Here is a 19,347-nt window from a genome sequence, read left to right as displayed (position 1 = left end):
AGATTAGAGGGAAGCGACCTGGTCACAGGGTGCAGAGGGGCTCCGCCGGCGCTGGCCTGGAAGGTGGCCTGGGCCGAGCTGGCAGCTGCAGGATGCAGGTCTCGGGAGAGGCAGGGGCTGCCAACAGTGCAAGCTCTGTTTCTGGAGGCGTGCTTCTCAGCCCAGGTCCCCTGGACTCCCCCAGGAGTGCCCCCAGGGACCCTGGTTGACCTGGTCTAAGGCACACCTCTGGTGTTCGTGTGTTTGAAGGGTCCCAGGCAATTCTTCAAAATAAAAAAAAAACAGATCTATTTATTTATTGAAAAGACAGTGTTACAGAGAGCAAGACAGAGCTTCCATCTGCCTATTCACTCCCCAAATGACCGCAATGGCCAGGGCTGGGCCAGCCTGAAGCCAGGCACCTGGAACTCCATGTGAGTGCAGGGACCCAAGGACTTGGTCCATCTTCTGCTGCTTTCCCAGTGCATTAGCAGGGAGCTAGTTCGGAAGTGGAGCAGCCTGGATTCGATCTGGTGCCCACATGGGATGCCAGTGGGGCAGGTGGCGCCTTCACCCACTGCCTCACAATATCGTGTCCCTCATCACAGTTTTTTTAAACAAAACTCAGGACCGGAAGGGCAAATGCTCTGGGGTTTGTGTTTTAGAATAATTACACTGCCTCAAGACAGACTGCCCTGTGCATTCCAGCTGCCTACAGAAACGTCTTCCTGGGTTTTCCAATGATAAACCCAATAAAATTCTCCACCACCCCAAGACTAAGACTTGCATGGATTGTTGTGTTGTTGTGTTCCCTTACTGGGAGGCAGGGACTATGTCACAGAGCCCACGTTTGCCCCGACCCATCTCCACTTGATGTCAATCAAAGCATACCATTGGCCGAGCACAAACAGTGAAGCCAAGGGCAAAAGAAATGGCCGAGTAGAGAAAAGTCGACCCCAGCGGTCGGGATGCAGGAGAGCCGCTGCCATTTGTGGATTGCACGCTTGTCCTTGGTCCATGAGAACAGAGTCCCGCAGTAAAGGAGCACCGGGCTTCGCAGACACGCCCTGTCTGCGGCCGGAGAGCACCTCCGTTGTGTCTGCCTGGCTGTCTCCCGCCCCGTAGGTGTGTGTGACTCATCGACTGGCGGCCCGCCCTCCCCCTCCCCGAGTGGCAGCAGTCCCAGGCGACTTTGCCTTCTCGGCTGGGTCTGAGAGCCAAGTTGGGTGCTTCCTGGCACGGTGCTGCTCTGCCACGTGGCGCTCGGCTGCCATCTGCCCCAGCACCCCCTCAGCATCCATGGGACACTTGGAAGAAGTGGGGCTCCTCTTCCCTCCCCCCAGCATCCAGAGCTTTCCCGGGCCCCCGTGCACATTCCGATGTGGTGATCCCCAAACCTTGATGGCCATGGAAGCACCTGCAAACTCTTACAAATCCATGTGGGCAGCACCTGCCTCGTGCTAAAGAAATCAGGACTTTGGTGGTGGTGGCCAGACCATGGAATTTTCTAGAAGTCTCTAGGAGGATCCATAGTGTAGCCACATTTGAGAACTTGTGCTTTACAGAAATCCAGCTAGGTCCCTCCTGGTCTTATGATTCTGGAATTTACATTTGAAATCCTCTCTTGTTTGCCTGGTGTTAAATTCTGTTAGGCAGGGCCTAGACTGTCCCATGGCTCCATGGGAGGTGTGGCTGCTTGTTGTAGGTGCTCGGGAGCAGGGCCTCCCAGAGGCTCTGTGCTCAGGTGATATTCCCAGCTACACCCAGCCACCTCTGTAACCTAGGCAACGAGATCACAGATGCAGAATTGCTTTTAAGAGAAATTCCCAGACACAGTGAAGCTGTTTGCTGTTGGGAAGACTTAGAGGCCTGGAGGGCAGGCTGGGGGAATCCTTCTCAGGGCAGAGGGTCTCAGGCCCCTGCAGGGAGGAAGTGGCCTGCAAGCTGGGCCTGAGTGGGCAGGTGCATCTGATGGGCACAGAGCACATGAGCAGATGCACAGGGGTGCAGCGTGAGTTGTGCAGGGGCTGGGGTCACTTGGGGTGACCCCTGGGCCAGGCTTCCCTGACCTTGTTGTGTGTTTCACAGTAGGACATACTTCTGGCTCTGCCCCCACCCCCCAAGAGGATGGAAAAGGCAGAATCCCAATAATTAGGTCATCATTCCGTTCCTGATGTGCAGCCTCTGAGGGAGCAGCCTGTCCTTGGGGGTCCGGCGGCCCTTTGATGTCCCCCGGGGTCTTTAAGCTTTAACTGGGAAGCAGCAGGTTCTCTGGGGCAGCCCCGCCTGCTAACCCCACCTCGGCGCAGTCACTGAAGGGGTTAGGAAGTGCAGGGGGCTGGTTTCCAGTGCCCCTGGGAGAGTTGACCCCGAGAGGGTCTCTAGGACAGGCAGCAGGGCCTGGGAAGCCCCTGGGCGTGGGAGAGGGGCTCAGTTTCGGTCTCCTGACTTTCTAAGGTGCTCCTAGCTGCATGCTGACAGAAGCCCTCTCTGAGAACCCAGCAGCCACACTTCATGGGGATCAAAGTTGCTTAGTCCAGGAGCTCAGAAAACACCCTCGTCTGTGCAGGGGATGTCAGTGGCTAAAAAGAAAAAAAAAAGTACTGTCCTTTGTTTCCGTGGGAGAGAAACGTCTGCTGTAAGCCGGTTCACCCAGAGCGAAGTGAATACCTGCAAAAGATGTGCTGAGAGCAGCTGTGAAGTTCGCCTGAACAGATTTGACCCTGACGTCCACAGAGGGACTTTGGCTGAGTACCGGTTTGGTACCACTTCCAGGGCAGGTGAGGGACGAGCACCTTTGAGGTCGACCAGAAGTTGGATTTCCGAGGGCCCAGGAGGCCCTGGGCTGGGGGAGCTCTGTTGCAGCTGGCTGCACGTGGCAGGGCCGGGCCACTTTGCTCAGGGCTGCCACTTCCACGTGGCTTCAGATAAAGGGGCTGAGAGCGTGGATGTCGCAAACCCTTGGCCGTCTCGAGCCCGCCTCTCAGCTCTAAGAGGAGCTGGCACCCGGAGCAGTCCCCTGGCCGGAGGGGACTTCAAACGTGCCTGGGGAGATGGGAGGCGAATTAAGTGTGAGTTCATTCAGCTGCAAGTTTTTTTCATAACACATGGAAAATTTGGATTATGAAAAAGCTATGCGTGGATTTCAAAACAATTTTGGGGACCAGCATTGTGGTGCAATATGTTAGGATTCCACCTGCCACGCCAGCACTGGTTCGCATCCCAGCTGCTCTGCTTGCAATCCAGCTCCCAGCTAATGTGCCTGCGAAAGGCAGCTCCCCTACCAGTGTGGGAGGCCTGGAATAAGCTCCTGGCTTCAGCCTGGCACAGCTCTGGCTGTAGCCGTTTGGACAGTGATCCAGCGCATGGAAGATCTCTGCCTTTCCTTTTCTCTATGTAACTTTGCCTTTCAAATAAAATACATTTAGCAATTTTTTTTTTTTGCTCAGACAAATCTCTAATTCTAATTACATTTTCCATGATCTTTTGGAACTACCCTTATATGGTTTTCATATCGACAAGCTGAGTAGAGTCGGCAGCTGGGATGGCTGAGCCTGCGGCGCTGGAGGAGCCAGTATGGACTCGGGGAAGCAGAAGGCCAGGCCAGGCCAGTGGATCAGGAGGAGGGGGCACCGCTCCTGAAATGGAGAGAGCAAACGGAGACCGCTGTCCCTGGCAGAGGGCAGTTTGAAGGAAGGTCTTCTATGTAATCACCCGCGGCTTCAAGCACTGGGGAGACTGGTGGAGGAAATCAAATGGAGAACAGGCCAGCCCCCGGCACCTGCCGTAGCAAGCAACCGTCAGAGGAGAAAAGTGCGTGGGAACTGTTTGAAGAGAAAACTCTGCGTATGTACTAAAACAGCTGTGCACATTTCTGTTCCTTCAGGAAGACCTGGAAGTGGACTAAGTAGAGACTTGTTGTTATGATCATCGTATTGGTAATCATTGGCAAAAATAGCCAGGAGCTCTACCAGTTTCGGTAGGAGGCCCCTTGGGACGAGTCCAGCATCTGCTCCGGGCTACAGGGACTGGGTCTGCCGTGGTCTCGTCTGCAGACCCCCACGCCAGATGAAGCAGGTGCATCCCCAGAGCCGATCGCCAGACGTCCAATAAAATGCCTCAGCCAGTAGGAAAAAAGTTTAATGAAAAGGTGGGGACGGTTATATTGCAGAGTCCCCCACTCTGCCTGCCATCACTCCCGAGCCACGTTGTGCCCACTCTTGTGGTCTTTTGCCCCATCAGCTTCCGTTTCCCGGCCTTAAGCTCCAAGCCCCAGGCGTGTGGGGGAAGGCTGGAGGGTAAAGCTCTGCTGCTAATGTCTCAGATCCGTGCCTCCCACGGGAGAAATAGGCATCCAGCAAGAAGGGCACCCATGCCCCGAGAGCAGAGGTGTAGTTCCTCCAAGCCAAGGAAAGCTCCTGGCTGCTCCCCAGCAAGTCCACACCATCTTGCCCGCAGGTCCCAGTGTCCCGAGAGCAGGGCTTGGGCCCCTCTGATGCCCTTGGCTCTTCACCTCTAAGCCAGGAGGAGACTCTGGGGCTCACACAGTGGATGCACACAGTTTGCAGTGTCCTGAAGGCTCCCTGCCTGCCGCACCTGTGAGCAGGTGCGGGTCCTTTGCTGTCCACTGGGTGTGGGCAGGCTTCACCTCAGAGGACTGAGCCTGGAGTGCAGGGTCGCAGCCTCGGCCGACCTCTTGCTGACCCTTAACCACACGATGCTTTTGGCCCTGGACAAGCTTCTCAACCCCTGCTCAGTTCCCTGCTCTGTGAAGTGGGGTAATAATGGTGAATTGGTTGGTGACGATCTGATAGGTGCTGCCTGGCCCATGGGGAATAGTGATAGTGCCCCCCACTTCTTGGGCAGGGGGCCCCCACGGTGCACATAGCATTTCCTCCTCCTGTGCTCTCAGGATTGCTCCCACCCTTAGCACCCCACCCAGTGCCTGTGTGGACAGAGGCCCCTCCTTAGATGCTTAGCGCCACGCCTGACCTGTGGCAAGCAGTGGACTCCATATCAGTCGACAGAGAGCACAGATGGAAGGGGTTAGGGCATCATCGGCTCAGCCCCCCATCAGCATTCCCCAGCTCAGAGCTGAGTGAGCAGCAGCCTCACCTGCCCCGAAGTAGACAGACCCCTGCCTAGGAGGAAGTGGGCCAGCAAACTCTGCAGTGAGGATGCCTTTACTGTTTTTTTTTTTTAAGATTTATTTATTTATTTGAAAGTCAAAGTTACAGAGATGGAGGGAGAGACAGATCTCCCACTCCCCAGATGGCCACAACAGCCGGGGCTGCACCAGGCTGAAGCCAGGAGCTCCATCTGGGTCTCCCATGTGGGCGCAGGGGCCCAAGTACTCAGGCCATATCCTGCTGCTTTTCCCAGGCCATTACTAGGGAGCTGGATCAGAAGTGGAGCAACTGGGACTCAGCCCAGCACTTATATGGGATGCCAGTGTCCTAGGCGGCGGCTGTACCTGCTGCACCATAGCGCCGCCGGCCCCAGTGCCTCCATCATTTTTGTACTCCTCACTCCATTAGCCACCACAGGGTCCAGTGCCCCTGCCCAAGGGTTTCCTCCTCTGGGCAGATGTGCTAAGCCTGATCACCTTAGAAGACAAAGTGCTTGGGCAGTGGCTGGGAGGGTTCCTTTGGTTCAAGGGCATCCGTTCAAGGTCACCTGGACACTGGGCCTTGTCAGGCACTGGGTACCAAAGGGGAAGAATAACACCTGTTCCTGCTCCCTCCCCCACTGCAGAGCTTGGGCCGTGTGGGCCCAGGGGTTGTGTTGGTTGGGACCATTTGACCTTGACCTTCTGATGTGCTTGCCTCTGTAGCGCTGCACAGGAGACAGACAGGTACTTGGCTCCCGGGGGAGGCTGTAAGTTTTCCTGAGACAGAAATCGCTCTCCAGCTACACACGCAGGACTTCTGCCTTCCGTGGTTAGCAGCAGTGGCTGCCCCGGCACCTGTTGGTGGGTACCGGTCCTGTGCTGTCCTCCGTGACCTCCAGAGAGTGGACTCTGTTTGCCCGGAGTTGTCATCTTTGAGGGGCTCTCACCATCTTCCCATGTCCTGCCCTAGTCCAGTTTGGGGTCTGCAGCACCATTGGGGGGTTCCTCTTGAGGCGCACGAGCAGAAAACACATCTTCCCGCCCTCAGCACATCTCCCACCAAGCAATCCCTCACCATCTTCCCTTGGAGAACCTTGGCCACGCATCTGATAAGGAAGTTCTTGGTCCTCAGCTCCCCTGTGCCCTGTGCACCTGGTCCCATGGAGCCACCGTGGAGCTGAGGTTCAGCCTTGAGACCCGCACCCCCACCCCCTCATGCAGAGAGCACCTGGGCAGACAGGCTCGGGGAGGGTCCTGGGAGCTCTGAGCCCCTCAAGCCTGTGTGCTTGGAGCCCTCTGTGTACGGGCACGTGCCTCCTACACATGGAGGTGGGGCTGGGGGAGCAGAGTCCCAGCGACACCCTGAGCCTTGGGAGGGCAGAGGCGTGCCAGGGGCCTCTGATTTGTGAGTGCTGCGGTGTTTGGAGCTGAGGCTGTCCACACGGATCCTCCGTGGGGCCACTGCTGATGAGAGGGGAGGGCACAGAGGCTATGTCCAGGCCACTGTGTTTAGCCCCTTGGTAGGCAGAGCAGGCAACACGTGGTGTGGATGAATGCTCTCCATGGTGTCCTGTGGAGGCATCTGCGGGTGGGGGGGACTTCGTAGGAGGTGTTTGAGCCTGGGAGCCCCCCCATGGCACTCTCAGCAGGGGTCTCCCCTGCAGGGCCTGGGCCAAGTCTGCAAGAGCAGGCCTACTCTTTCCCCTGGGTGTGCACTGTGGAAGAAGAATGGCAGGTGAGTGGGCGGAGCTCTTCAGCTCAGCCCCGCCCACCTTCCTCCCCACCGCCCTGGTGAGCCTGCAGCCTCCTGCCTGCAGGGGAATGTCTGTGCTGGGAAGAAAGGAGCCCTGTCCTGTCGTCCACACTCACCGTCCACACTCGCAGACCACCAGGTGCTCGGCTGAGTGTCCTCCCTTCACCCTTCCCCTCCCTGCCGACAGAATGGAAACTCCACCGACCCAGCACCTAGAGCACCTGGAAGGCATTCGACACGTGCCAGGGTCCTACCAAAGGCTTGTGGGAAAATGGAGTTAAAAGCTGAGTTTATTTTGGTTCAAAAAGTTGACATCCGTGTACAGTTTCTTCATAGTACGCATTTCCATGAACTTTTTGAAGACCTCATGTTCACAGATGTCAAATAATCTTGCACCAAAATAAACTTTATCTCGTGTTTCTGTCTTCCACCAGCCTTTTGAAGTCCCCTCATGTTTGTTGAGTGAGTAGCTGACAGCGTTATCATCCTTGCTTGGGCCTCGGGGATTCCACGTTGCTCTGCCAAGAGGCAGAACCGGAATCTCCATCCAGGTTGGTCTGATGGCAAAACCAGGCGGCTTCAAGATAAGGAGGACTTCCCGTCATCCTCCTGGGCAGTTTGCATGTTTCCATCGAACTCAGAGCCCGGCTGGGTCTGAGCTGGCTGCTGTGTGCAGGTGTCCCCGAGCAGGGGCTTGGGGGATGGGGCAGGGTGGAGTCGTGAGAGGCCGATGGGGTCGGCGTGGCCAGAAACCCCTGCAGGTGGGTGACTGCAGCAGCTTGTCCCCGTCTGCGGCCCCACAGGTCTTCCCGAGAGCGGGGACGTGCTGGCTGCTTCTCTGCTGTTCCGTCAGGGGACTGTGCAGCCACCAGGGGCGTGGGTGTGGGTGATGGTGCTCAGGCAGGATGGTGGCGTGCCAGTGGTGCTGCGTCTCGTCCAGGGCTCGTGTCTAAGGAGGAGGATAATGTGGCCAAAATGATCTTTGAAAATTGCTTGGGAAGGGACCACCTCACACTCCTGCCACTGCTCACGTCAAAACTGTGTGCCTCGTGCCTGGGTTGCATGAAAAATGTGTGTCATGAAGCATTAGAATCACGTGTCAGTGTGCACACGTGAACATATGCAAGCACGTGCAACATGTTTGGTAAGTTGAACAGGGGCAACGTCGACTGTAATCTGTCTTGTCTCTTTTGTTGGATTTTTGTTAAACTGAAAAGCCCACTTGATGTGGGTCTTCCCTGTGTGCTGTGCTCCTACGTCCTCACACAGACACACAGTCCAGGCAGGTCTGCCCTGAAGGGAGGCTGTACACGACTCTCAGGATGGACATCGAAATCCCACATACAGGGGGCCGGCATGGTGGCATGGCAGGTTAGGCCACTTGCAGTGACACTGACCTCCCATCTGGGCACTGGCTCATGTCCTGGCTGTTCCACTTCTAAACCAGCTCTCTGCTAATGGCCCGGGAAGGCAGTGGAAGGTGGCCCAAGTGCTTTGGGCCCTGCCACCCATGCGGGAGACCCAGAAGAAGCTCCTGCCATCGGCCTGGCCCAGCCCTGGCTATGTCAGCCATTTGGGGACCGAGCCAGCAGATAGAAGATTCTCTCCCCACCCCCCACCCTGTGTGTGTGTTTGTTTTCTCCTCCATGAGTGGGGTCATTGGTGATCACGATGATTAACCCCATTCCTCTCGCGTCGGTGAGTGCAGCCTCCTGTCCCCATGTGACTTTGCATCCTTGGAGGGCAGAGTTCTGGGTATCTGATGGCTGGGGCGCAGTCTGGACAGCAGGAGGCACCAGCTGCGGACAGCCTGATCGATTGATCCTGCGTTAATTCACCGTGGGAGCACAGAGCTGCCCAGCTTTCCTAGGGCTGTCCTGGGCCGTTCCTGTCACAGCAGCGTCAGCAGATGTCTCCTGAGTGGGGACCGCCCAGCCAGGTGCCTGCAGGGCTGCTGTCCCAGGGCTGGGTCCAGCGCCCCTGCCTGCAGTGGGGAGGCCATGGCACAGGAGCTGGTTCTGCACCCCCACCCCAAGCATTCATTTCACAAACTCAGCCGAGGCCGCTCTGAGCTGGAGTCGGACTGGACTTACACACCTGACCACAGCACCCCGGAGCTGTCCAGGCACAGGCTGAAGCTGACCCTCACAGGGGTGCAGATGCCCCGAGTCTGGGACCCCATGCTGCCTCCTATACTTCCAGGGTCTGGGGGAGGCCAGGAGGAGGCGAGCGTTGTAGAAATCCTCAGATCCGCCCCCAGGGCGTTCCCTGCGGCCAAGGCGGAAGTAACCTGTGATTCTGTTTCAAGATAAAGTCAACCCCGAGCCTTGGGGTTCATAGTGGGTCTGAAAAGTCCAGGCCACGTGGGGCGCGAGGCCCCTGTGTGCCCTCTGTTCCATGGTCACCGAAAGTTCCGCGCTCTGTGGGTGGACTGAACACTGCTCTTTTTCGTTAATTATGATGCAACCCGAAATAACAGATGCTGGGCTGCGGCCCTGAAGCTACCTGGGGTTTTCAGTTGGGTATTCTCTCATTTACACTAAAAATAGCCTCAGTGGGGGGTTTGTGGGAACCTCGAGTATCAAGCCCGCTGGCCCGCTGGCCTGGGGCTCATTCGCGGAGCTATGCACTGCTGTGGTGCTGTGTCCCTGCCCAAACGCCATGAACTAGACTGGGCACCGCCCGGGTCAGAGACGGGTCCCGGAAGGCAGGAGCTCAGGAGGCACCCCTCTGAGCACGGGCAGAGGGCATGCCAGGCACAGGCCGGGAGAGGCTGACGGTATGGGGAAGCGACCGTGTGACCAGCAGGGCAGGCTGGGGAGTGGTCCCAAGAGGAACATTCGAGACTCCCCTTCCCCTGCCCCGCACCCCCACCGTGGACCTTGGACCTCAGATCCATGGCTCTCCAGACAACTCATTATTGGTTGGAAACCCGTCTGGAGGCAGCTGCTGGGGAGGTCCCAGCTTGGGGGAGCGGGAGGTGTGTGTGGGAGGGCAGAGCAGCGGCTCAGGCAGAACAGCCCCCCAACCCTGGCGCTAGCCGGCAGCTGCCTCCGATGCTGACCACGTCGGCGGAGGTGGCGAGGGGAGAAGGCACTCCTGCTGGGGGATTTGGGAATTCCTGAAGATCAGTGGGTGCTGCCTCTCGCTGGTGAGGGTGTAGATTTGGCGATGTGGAGCTGTTCTCGCCAACACAACCGGCGAGGCCTTTGAACCTGGGGCTGTGCCTGTAGGGGAGATTGGGGGACAGGTGCCTCAGGCAGAGAGACCCCAGAGGAAGTTCCCGGGTGAGCTTCCCATCCACCCTGCCCAGGATCCCGGATGCTTGGACTTGCTGAAACCATTGACATTCCCTAAAGAGGCAACAGGTTCATTTCTCTTGGGCTCACGGCCCCTGGACATATCCATTGTTGATGTGAGCAGGCCGAGACCTCTCCTCCTTCCTTCTGGAGGGAGAACTCGATTAAGGTAGAGACCCTGGCCTGTGACGCAGACCAGGACTCGGAGGGCCCTGGGCACGGCCGCTGTGACACCTCTCCTGCTGGATCAGGGCCACGCCTGGCAGGGGTGGACACAGGGCAGCTCCACCTGGCCACACGTGGTGGTGATGCCTGATCCCTGTGAGACGGCAGCTGAGCCCTTTCTCACCAGACGTTCCCGTGACCTTTTATAGCCAGCCCAGGCCGTTGCAATGGATTGCGAAATCTCTCACCAGTTTGACTTAGAAATGTCAGGTCAGGCAGGTGTGGGGGCACAGTGGGCTAAGCCATTGCTTGGAAGGCCCGTGTCCCATGTTACAGGGCCTGGGTTTGGGTCCATGCTCTGCTTCCACTTCAGCTTCCTGCTGATGGCCACCGGGAAGACCACAGCGATGGCTGCAGTGCTGTGTCCCTCCCACCCCAGTGGGAGGCCAGGATAGAGCTCCTGGCTCATGGTTTTACCATTTGGCAATTGCAGGGAGTGAACTAGCAGATGGTATATCCATATCCCTCTCTGCCTTACAAATACGTACACATAAAGAAGCTTTATAAAAGCACACTGTAACCATTAAAACATATCAAACCCTAAATCCAACTTGAAGTAGTTGACTTTTGATATCCTTTGTTAAAAGGCAGAGTAATATCCCAGCGCATGTGTACACTGGGATGTGTCAGTCCTGTCGTCTGTCAGGAGATGTGCGGGTTGTTGCCACACCTTGGCTATTAGGCATACTCTGCCATGGACATGGAGGTGCTGCTCTCTCTTCGATCCTGATTTCGGTTCTTCTGGATAAATTGTCAGGAGTAGGGTAGCCAGATCGCAGGGTGGCTCCACTTTTAATGTTTTGAGGATGCTCCATGCTCCTCTTCCCCAGTGGATAGACCATTGCTCGTTCCCGCCAGCCGTGTGCAGGGTCCCAGGGTCTCTGCAGCCTCACGGTACTTGTGAGGCCAGGTGGTGACCAGCACAGCAGGTGTGAGGCCATCTCCCATTGCGGTTTATTTTGCATTTCCCTGATGACTGGAGACCCTGAGCATCTTTGCACGCACCTGCTGGCCATGTGTCTATTATCTTTGGAGAAATGTCTGTTCGAGTCTGTAGCCCATTTTTTAAAATGCAACTTGTAAGAAGAATGATGAATCTGAAGGAGAGAAAGAGAGAGGGATCTTCCATCCACTGCTTTACCCCCCTAAATGCCTACAACAGCCAGAGCTGGGCCGGGCCAAAGCCAGTAACCAGGAACTCAACCTGGGTCTCCCATGTGAGTAACAGGGACACAGAACTTGAGCTGTCATGTGGTGCTGGATGGAAAGCAGAGTGTGAACTTGAACCCAGGCACTGTAATGTGGAGCGCGGCATTCCAGGCAGCACCTTGACCTCTGCTCCAAACATCCGCTCCCTTAGCACCTTTTAAAATCAGGGCATTTGTTGTTGGGGTTTGTTTTTTATATTTGTTTTTGCTACTCAGCTACAAGAGTTATTTATGTAGTTTGGAAAGTAACCACTTATGCAAGAGTGCTCCAAAATATTTGTGGAAAATAGAATTGAAAGATGTTTATTTTGGTGCAAACATTGCACCAAAAATATATTTTTCATAAAACTTATTTTCCATAAACTTTTTTGAGTCCCTTCATATTATGCTATATGAAACAAACCTGTCACAGAAGGAAAAATACTGCAAGATTCCACTGATATGAAGCATCTAAACTATCCAGTCCACAGATGGGCAGTTGCAAGGGGCTGAAGGGAGGGAAACGTGGAAGTTGCTACTCAGTGGACAGTGAATTTCAGCCAAGCAGGATGAGCGGGTTCTGGAGATCTGCTGTATGACACCGTGAGTGTGGCTCACAGCAGAGACACTGTAGCTACAGCCAGCAGAAGACACCTGCCTAACAACACTCATGATCACAGTAGAGACACTGCAGCTACAGCCAAGAACAGACACCTGCTGTACAACACTCATCACAATGGAAACACTGAAGCTGTAGCCTACAGGAGATACGTGCTGTACAACACTCATGATCACAGGGGAGACACTGTAGCTACAGCCAACAGCAGACACCTGCTGTACAACACTCATCACAATGGAAACACTGTAGCTATGGCTAACAGCAGACATCTGTTGTAGAGCACTCCTGGATCACAGGGGAGACACTGTAGCTACAGCCAACAGCAGATACCAGCTGTACAACACTAACTTTTGCTAACAATGGGATGTGTTGTACAACACTATAACTAGAAGTGATAGCATTGTGTTGTATGCCTAAAAATTTAAGAGAATAGTTCTCATATTAAGTGTTCTTGTCACAATAAAATACAAAAAAAGATAAAGGACCTCAAAAATATACTGAGAATAAAAACAGAAAGAATGTGCAGAAAGGAGGATTTGAGAACCTTTTTTAATTGTAACAGAATGTTTTAAAAAGCTGACTGGAAGTTGCTTTCTTATGTAAATATGTGTAAATAAATATTTTTTTCTTGCCAACCAAAAAAAGAAAAAAATGAGGGGTGGCCGGGAAGCTGAGTAATTGCATTGAAAAACAGGACTGACTGTGTTCAGCGAAGACACTGTTGGAAATCGGTCTCAGGTTCTCCTGGGCCAGAGTTACGTGATGATTTCCTGGCTCTTCCTGTACCCTGAGTGGAAGGGTAGCTGACATCCAGGCAGGAGGACGGGAGAGAGCCAGAGGCAGTTCCCTGTGCCCCGGCAATGCGCTCCTGCACTCAGCTGGCTCATGTGGCCTGGGTGTGGGTTCTCCAGATGGGGGGGGGGGGGGGGGCCTTTCTTCAGGACTGAAAGGATACTCCATTTGATTCACATTTCCTGAGTACTTGCTGTGTGCCAGGTACTGATAGAGAAGCCACCTGGGGGAGTCGGGTCCGTGGGCAGAGGCTGTGCGGACCGGGGAGGGGTCTTTACTTATTGGAAAACAGGTTGATTTATTCAAAAACCAGAGCAGTGAAGAGAGAGGGGGGAGAGAAACAGATCTTCCATCTGCTGGTTCACTCCCCAAATGGTTTCAACAGCTGGGGTTGTGTTAAGCTGAAGCCAGGAGCCTGGGTTCCCCCTCGTCTCCCACGTGGAGACAGGGGCACAGGCACTTGGGCCCTGGTCCACTGCTTTCCCGGGTGCATTGGCAGGGAGCCATCAGAAGCTGAGAAGCTGTGTCTCGAGCCAGCCCGTTGATATGGGACATGGATGTGGCAAACAGAGGCGTACCCTGTGTGGCACCATGCTGGCCCCATGTCATGTGTTAGTGTAAGCCATGAAGTTAGCTTTTCACGAAGTTTATGTTTTGGGTTAAGCCTTGCCTTTGAGCGCAAATGTCCCTTCCCGCACTCCACCTTCTTCACACAGAACACACCTGTGATATGAGTTTGAACTAAGTTTCGTGTGTGTGTCTGTGTGTCTGTGTGTGTGTCTGTCTGTCTGTCTATTTAGGGGCCCTCTGGAAGCAGACTTTTATGACTCGTCCCTCATCTTTTACATGCCGTCTTGCCCAGATGCACTTTGTCAGCAGTCTGTTTTAGCTATTGGCTAAAATTGTTTTCTTGAAAACAACCCCTTTGCTCTTCATTGGTTAACCCAGCAGGTGTCCACATGCGTGGATTCAGCACCCCTGGCACCCGTAGGCTGGAGGGTAAATACAGCGGGGCCTTGGCAAGCGGGCCCTCGGCAGGCGAGGGGACCCTGCTGGGCCCTCCCCCGAGTGCATTCGTGCCACCCGGTGTCAGCTTAGCCCAGGGGAGCTTTTCCCGCAGAGTAGGCAGGCGGGGAGACAGGGGGGCCCAGTAAGTGGCCAACAGGCCCATCTTGGGGCGGCGTCAGCACCAAGCACTAAGCAGGGAGTTGGTGGAAGGTGGCCAGAGACCTGTGAGGAGGAACAGGAGGGCTTGGCTCTGGTGCCGCACCTGCAGGCCTTCAGTGGTGAGCTGCGTCTGGCTTCTCGTCGCCCGGCCTGCGGTGCTGTCCCGTGCACCCCTCTGTCTTCTGCACTGGTACCTGGTACGTGGGAAACAGCTGAAAAGCCTTTGGAATGAATGAGTGAGTGAGTGAGTGAGTGAATGAATGAGCCTGTTTCTCCTCCAGCCCCGGGGATCCTTGACAAAGAACAGGAGTCCTTATGCACGCTGGGTCTCTGTCCTGGACTCAGCACCCAGCAGTGGCGTGAGCGGCACGGCGCTCAGCCACCCGAGCCTGGACGGCAGCCTGGTGCCTCTCAGGGACAGTGGGGCGGGGAGGTGACAGGTGCAGTGATGAAGACCAAAAAGCCACCACTTTGCAAGACTGAAGAGACGACCTCCATCACGTTCTTTTTTTTTTCTCTTAAGATTGATTTATTTATTTGAAAGAGTTATAGAGAAAGAAAGATTTTCATCTGCTGGTTCACTCCCCACTGCAGTGGTCAGCGGTGGGCCAGGCTGAAGCCAGGAGCTGCTTCTGGGTCTCCATGTGGGCGGCAGGGGCCCAAACACTTGGGCCATCCTCCACTGCTTTTCCCAAGTGCATTAGCAGGGAGCTGGATGGGAAGAGGAGCAGCCGGGACAGGAACCAGCGCCCATAGGGGATGCTGACACAGCGGTTGGCGGTTAAGCAGCTACACCACATCACTGGCCCCTCATGACATTCTGTAAGTCCTGGTCTTGGACGGTTCCCCCCCGCCCTTAGCACAGTTTCTTCCCCGTAAGGAGCATTGTGTGTTAGGAAGCAAACGGAAGCACCAGCCTCCAGTGGAGTGAGTGTAAGGTCCCAGCTGTTTGCTGAATGGACCTGAGCCAAACCTTGGGCCTCCATCTGCCCCAAGAGGACGAGCGCCAACCCCTCTCGCCTTTGGTGTTGAAGGCCTGAACTCCGGGACCTGTGACCTTGAACTTGTGGCTGAGGCGCACCTGTTTTCTCCTCCCCAACAGCTTGGGCATGAACCATGACGACGAGCACACGTCCTGCGCCGGCCGCTCCCACGTCATGTCCGGGGAGTGGGTGAAAGGCCGCAACCCCAGTGACCTCTCCTGGTCGCCCTGCAGTCGTGAGGACCTGGAAAACTTCCTCAGGTAAGTCCCGAGTCACGTGGCACAGCCAGCACTGCAGGGGTCACTGCCCGAGAAGTCAGGGGACTCCGGCCAAGTGTGAGAGGGAGAGCGGAGGCTCCCATCCAGTTCTCAGCTGGCCCTGAAGAGGCCGTGGGTGCCATCACCCGTCCCGGGCCTGGCGTCTCCCTGGGCTCCCCATCGGTCATCGATCGATCACAACCCGTCCTGGGGTGCTGTCTCGGGAAGAAACTGGGTTGGTTCTCTGCAGCCTGCATCCGGGAGCGCACGCTGCCCCAGAGGCGCCCCAGGCTGCCCTGCAGCCGAGCTCTGGTGGAGGGGTGTCCCAGAAGGTGCCTGTGCCGTTCCGTCCGCAGGCTGCCGTGGAGGAGTTGACTGTCGGTTTCAGACCCTTGTCGGAGTCTGTCCCCACGGGCCACCCGGGTCTCTTAGTGTCAGCCTGAGTAAGTGGCCAACAGGCTCAGGAGTGAAGGCGCTCGTCAGCTCTCGTGCTTCTGCTCCCCACTGGGCGTCTGTCAGCCCAGAGTCCTGCTCGGATGTTGTCAGCTCTTGGCATTGTTTCACTTTGCATGGGAGGTCAGCCTGACAACACGGGTGCTTCCTCTGCTCATGTCCGAGTGCCTGGGTCCTTTTCCCATGCATGACTCAGAGGCGCGTGCTGCTCCAGGACTGGCAAGTCGGGACCAAATCCCGACCGGTACACGTGCGAGTCGGCTTGTCCCTCGGCTGTTTCAGATCCAAAGTCAGCGCCTGTCTGCTGGTCACGGACCCGAGGAGCCAGCACGCCGTGCGCCTCCCCCACAAGCTGCCTGGCATGCACTACAGCGCCAACGAGCAGTGCCAGATCCTGTTCGGCACCAACGCCACCTTCTGCAGGAACATGGAGGTGAGCAGCCCCAGGAGGGCTTGGCAAAGGGCCTGGGCCTGGCTGAGCCTCCGCAGGCCTGGCTTCAGCAGGAGGGCAGCGGCATTCACACTCAGCACCTGCACAAATGCACACGCCCACACACATGTGCACACACAGGTGTTCACATGCATGCATACCTGTGTGTGTGTGTATGTGTGCAGTCACACCCATGGGCAGGGGACACCTTCATGGAGGTGATGCAGTGTCACCTGCCCAGCAGGGAGCCCTCCCCACGGGGCAGGACTGATGGCGTGGGAGCTGGGCAGGCTCTTCCATGCCAGCGAGAGTCATTTTCCCCTCCAGGAGCTGGGAGACTGGGTGAGTAGGGACAGGGGGAGATGCACGTATGGGGGCTCACAGCTGCCCAGGCTGGACTCTGCCCACCCCATACCGTGAAGCCCTGCCTGCAGCCCTCAGACCAGAGGCTTTTAACTCCATTTTAACAGTTGTGAAAACAGAGGCTCAAAGAGACTAAGTAGCAGGCCAGGATCCCTGTGGGCTGGGCGGCGGACCCCATGCGTCTGTTACTGAGGGAAGGGAAGGAGGGTGCCCCGGCGTTGTGTGATCTTTCATTAGCATCCCTTCAGATCAAGGTCATCTGCTCCCTGGAAGCCCCAGCCCAGATCTGTCTGGTGACATCGCCCACTTGTGAGTGACCATGAGGCTGGGCATCTGCCCCCAGCTCCCAGGAACTACGGCTGCTTTCCTAGGCTCCTTGAGAGTTTACCAGTAATGAAACGCCGTCCTTGGCAGCGTCCTCCCCCTGAGCTAGCGGACGATCGGGTTAGGGGAGAGACATGGTGGTCACTGCGATGGCCCCCGGGCAGCTGGCTGATGGTGGTGACCCCACGTGCAAGGCTCGCGTCACTTCCCTTAGACCTGGAGCCTGATGGGGCAAATGTGTCACTCCCAGCTCTTCCCCTATCCTGGGGAAGGGGAAGGCAGAGCGTCAGACGCCTGCCTGGGCCCCCTTGAGAGCCGAGGAGCTGGCGCCTCTGCCTCCTGGGACACACGCTCTGCCCCTGGTAGGGACCACACAGTGCCACCCTGCGGGGCTCCAGGGCTTGCGTCTCCCTGGGGGTGCCTTCGCCCCTTCCTGGGTCAGTGTTTCAGCGGAGGATCGGCGTGGCCAGTGTGGCTCTCTGCTCTATGGCGCCGTCTCCCGACGCTGGGATCTGCCACCCCAGCCTGCTCGGCGCGCCCCTGCCCTCCCTCTGTTCCGGCCCTGCTGGCCTCCAGGCTCTTCCTAGAGCCCACCTGGCCGCTCCCAGCAGGGATGCGCACTGGCTTCTGCTGGCTCTGCGGTCACTTCTCCATGTGACAGCCTCCCTCATGCATGTTGAGTTCTGCTTTCTCAGGGGGGCCTGCCTGGCCACTGTGTTGAAGATGACCACCCAACCCCCACCCCTGCCCACCCCTGCAGCACCCAGGTCTCCAGCCTTCGGGCACGTGGCATCTTGCAGCCTCTCTGGCATTTGCGTGTTGCTGATCATGGGTGTGATTATCTCTCCTCCTAGGTTACAAACCTCTCAGGGGAAGCCGTCTCTGCTGCTGCTCCCAGGGTTCCCCAGTGCAGCGAGCAGTGCCTGGCATGCCGTGTGCCCGAAGGCTGGAGACCCAGGTGCTGCAGGGGTGGGCAGGGGTGGGGCGTGGGTGGTCATCTTCAACACAGTGGCCCAGGCAGGCCCCTCTGAACATGGTTGTCATCATGGGACCCAGCCATGACCCCAGCAGCCCATTGTTGGGTCCTTATTGGCTTCACACTCCCACAGATGAACCTGTGGACAAGCTCAGAGTGGAGAAAAACGCTGGAGACCTTCCTGTGTAATGAACAAGGGAATTTCAAAATGTTTGTGGAAAATGAACAGATAGGTTTATTTTTAATTTTTTGGAATCTGTGCATAGCTTTTTCATCATATGCCTTTTCCATGAACTTAGGAAAAAACTATGCATGGATTTAAAAAGTTTTTGCACAGAAGTGAACTTATCTGCTGATTCCATTTTTCCCCCGGCATTTTGAGGCGCCCTCTTGCCACTCCCCAAGGCGCTCTCCACGTTTCTCCATCTGGCTCCCCAGAATGACAGGAGGACTTGGTCACACGTCCTGCAGGGGCCCGTGCCAGCTGCTCCTGTGGCTTCCTTCCGTTCTAGGCAGTGCCGTGAAGGCCCAGGGCTGCTGCCCGGTGGTGGCTTCTCGTTCTCTCAGCCTCGGTGTCCTTGGCAAAGCTCCCGGGGAGTTGCTCCGTGCCGAGTGCTGACACCCAGGACCCGTCGCCTTCCCAGGTCACTCTCATTCCCATCTGTGATGGGGGCGAAAGTATCCGCGCTTCCCCCAGATCAGCAGCGCTTAGCCTGGGTGCCTGCCGCTGTGATGTTCAGCAGCAGCTGAACCTCGCGGTCTTCTGCAGCCAGACTCCCAGCGCTGATCAGAGTGCTCTCTCACCTGAGTGCTGTACCTGATCTTTCCAGCCGTGGTCCTCGCTCTCACTCTTGACAGTTGCGGTGGAATCCTGTGATGAGGGGGCGTGGTCCTCAGTGGCGTTTACGTCTGAGCCCAATTTCGGCTTTCGGGTCGATGAAATCACAGGCTCCGGATTTACCCTCCTGTCAGAAGCAACCAAAAAGCGGATGAAATACATGAAGTGGGGATTTTGCAGGACCCTGTCCATCAAGCTGCGTGGTTCTGCAGAGGCGGGAGAGGGGGTCAGGTGAGTCCGCAGCTGTGCTGGCTTTGGGGGAGCACCACAGAGAGGCAGTGGGCTTCCTTAGGTAAGGCGGCAGAGCTGGTCATTCAGGGAAACTGAGGCAGGCAGGGTCCACAGGGGACAGCACCATGGAAGAAAGAGCTGCACAGAGATCTGCAGAGGGTCCCCCACGAAGATCCAACCTCGTGGTCACCTAGGAGTGAGCAAAGTGCCTGCAGCCAGGGGAGGAATCGCCTGGAAGGGTCAAAGGACAGCCCCACAGAGCTCGCGTGGCACCAGTGGGGTTCACAGGGCTTGGCTTCCGTTGGGCAGCAAACCAGCTCTGCACCCAATGCTGGTCAGATCCCAGCTAAGCAAGCCTGAG

The 19,347-nt window shown here is 56.5% G+C and overlaps 1 protein-coding gene across 1 annotated transcript in view; it reads left to right on the top strand.

The window, feature by feature from the left end:
* Nucleotides 1-19,347, top strand: part of ADAMTS17 (ADAM metallopeptidase with thrombospondin type 1 motif 17) — a 266,125-nt gene that overhangs the window by 128,650 nt on the left and 118,128 nt on the right. The window contains exons 9-10 of the mRNA XM_062204548.1: nt 15,234-15,374; nt 16,107-16,257. Of these exons, the coding sequence (XP_062060532.1) occupies nt 15,234-15,374; nt 16,107-16,257 (292 nt within the window). The remainder of the gene's footprint in view (nt 1-15,233; nt 15,375-16,106; nt 16,258-19,347) is intronic.

This window comes from Lepus europaeus, chromosome 11 (assembly GCF_033115175.1).
Source record: "Lepus europaeus isolate LE1 chromosome 11, mLepTim1.pri, whole genome shotgun sequence".
Lineage (NCBI taxonomy): Eukaryota > Metazoa > Chordata > Mammalia > Lagomorpha > Leporidae > Lepus > Lepus europaeus.
The sequence above is the reverse complement of the archived record's forward strand: the minus strand, read 5'-3'. Positions and strand labels throughout refer to the sequence as shown.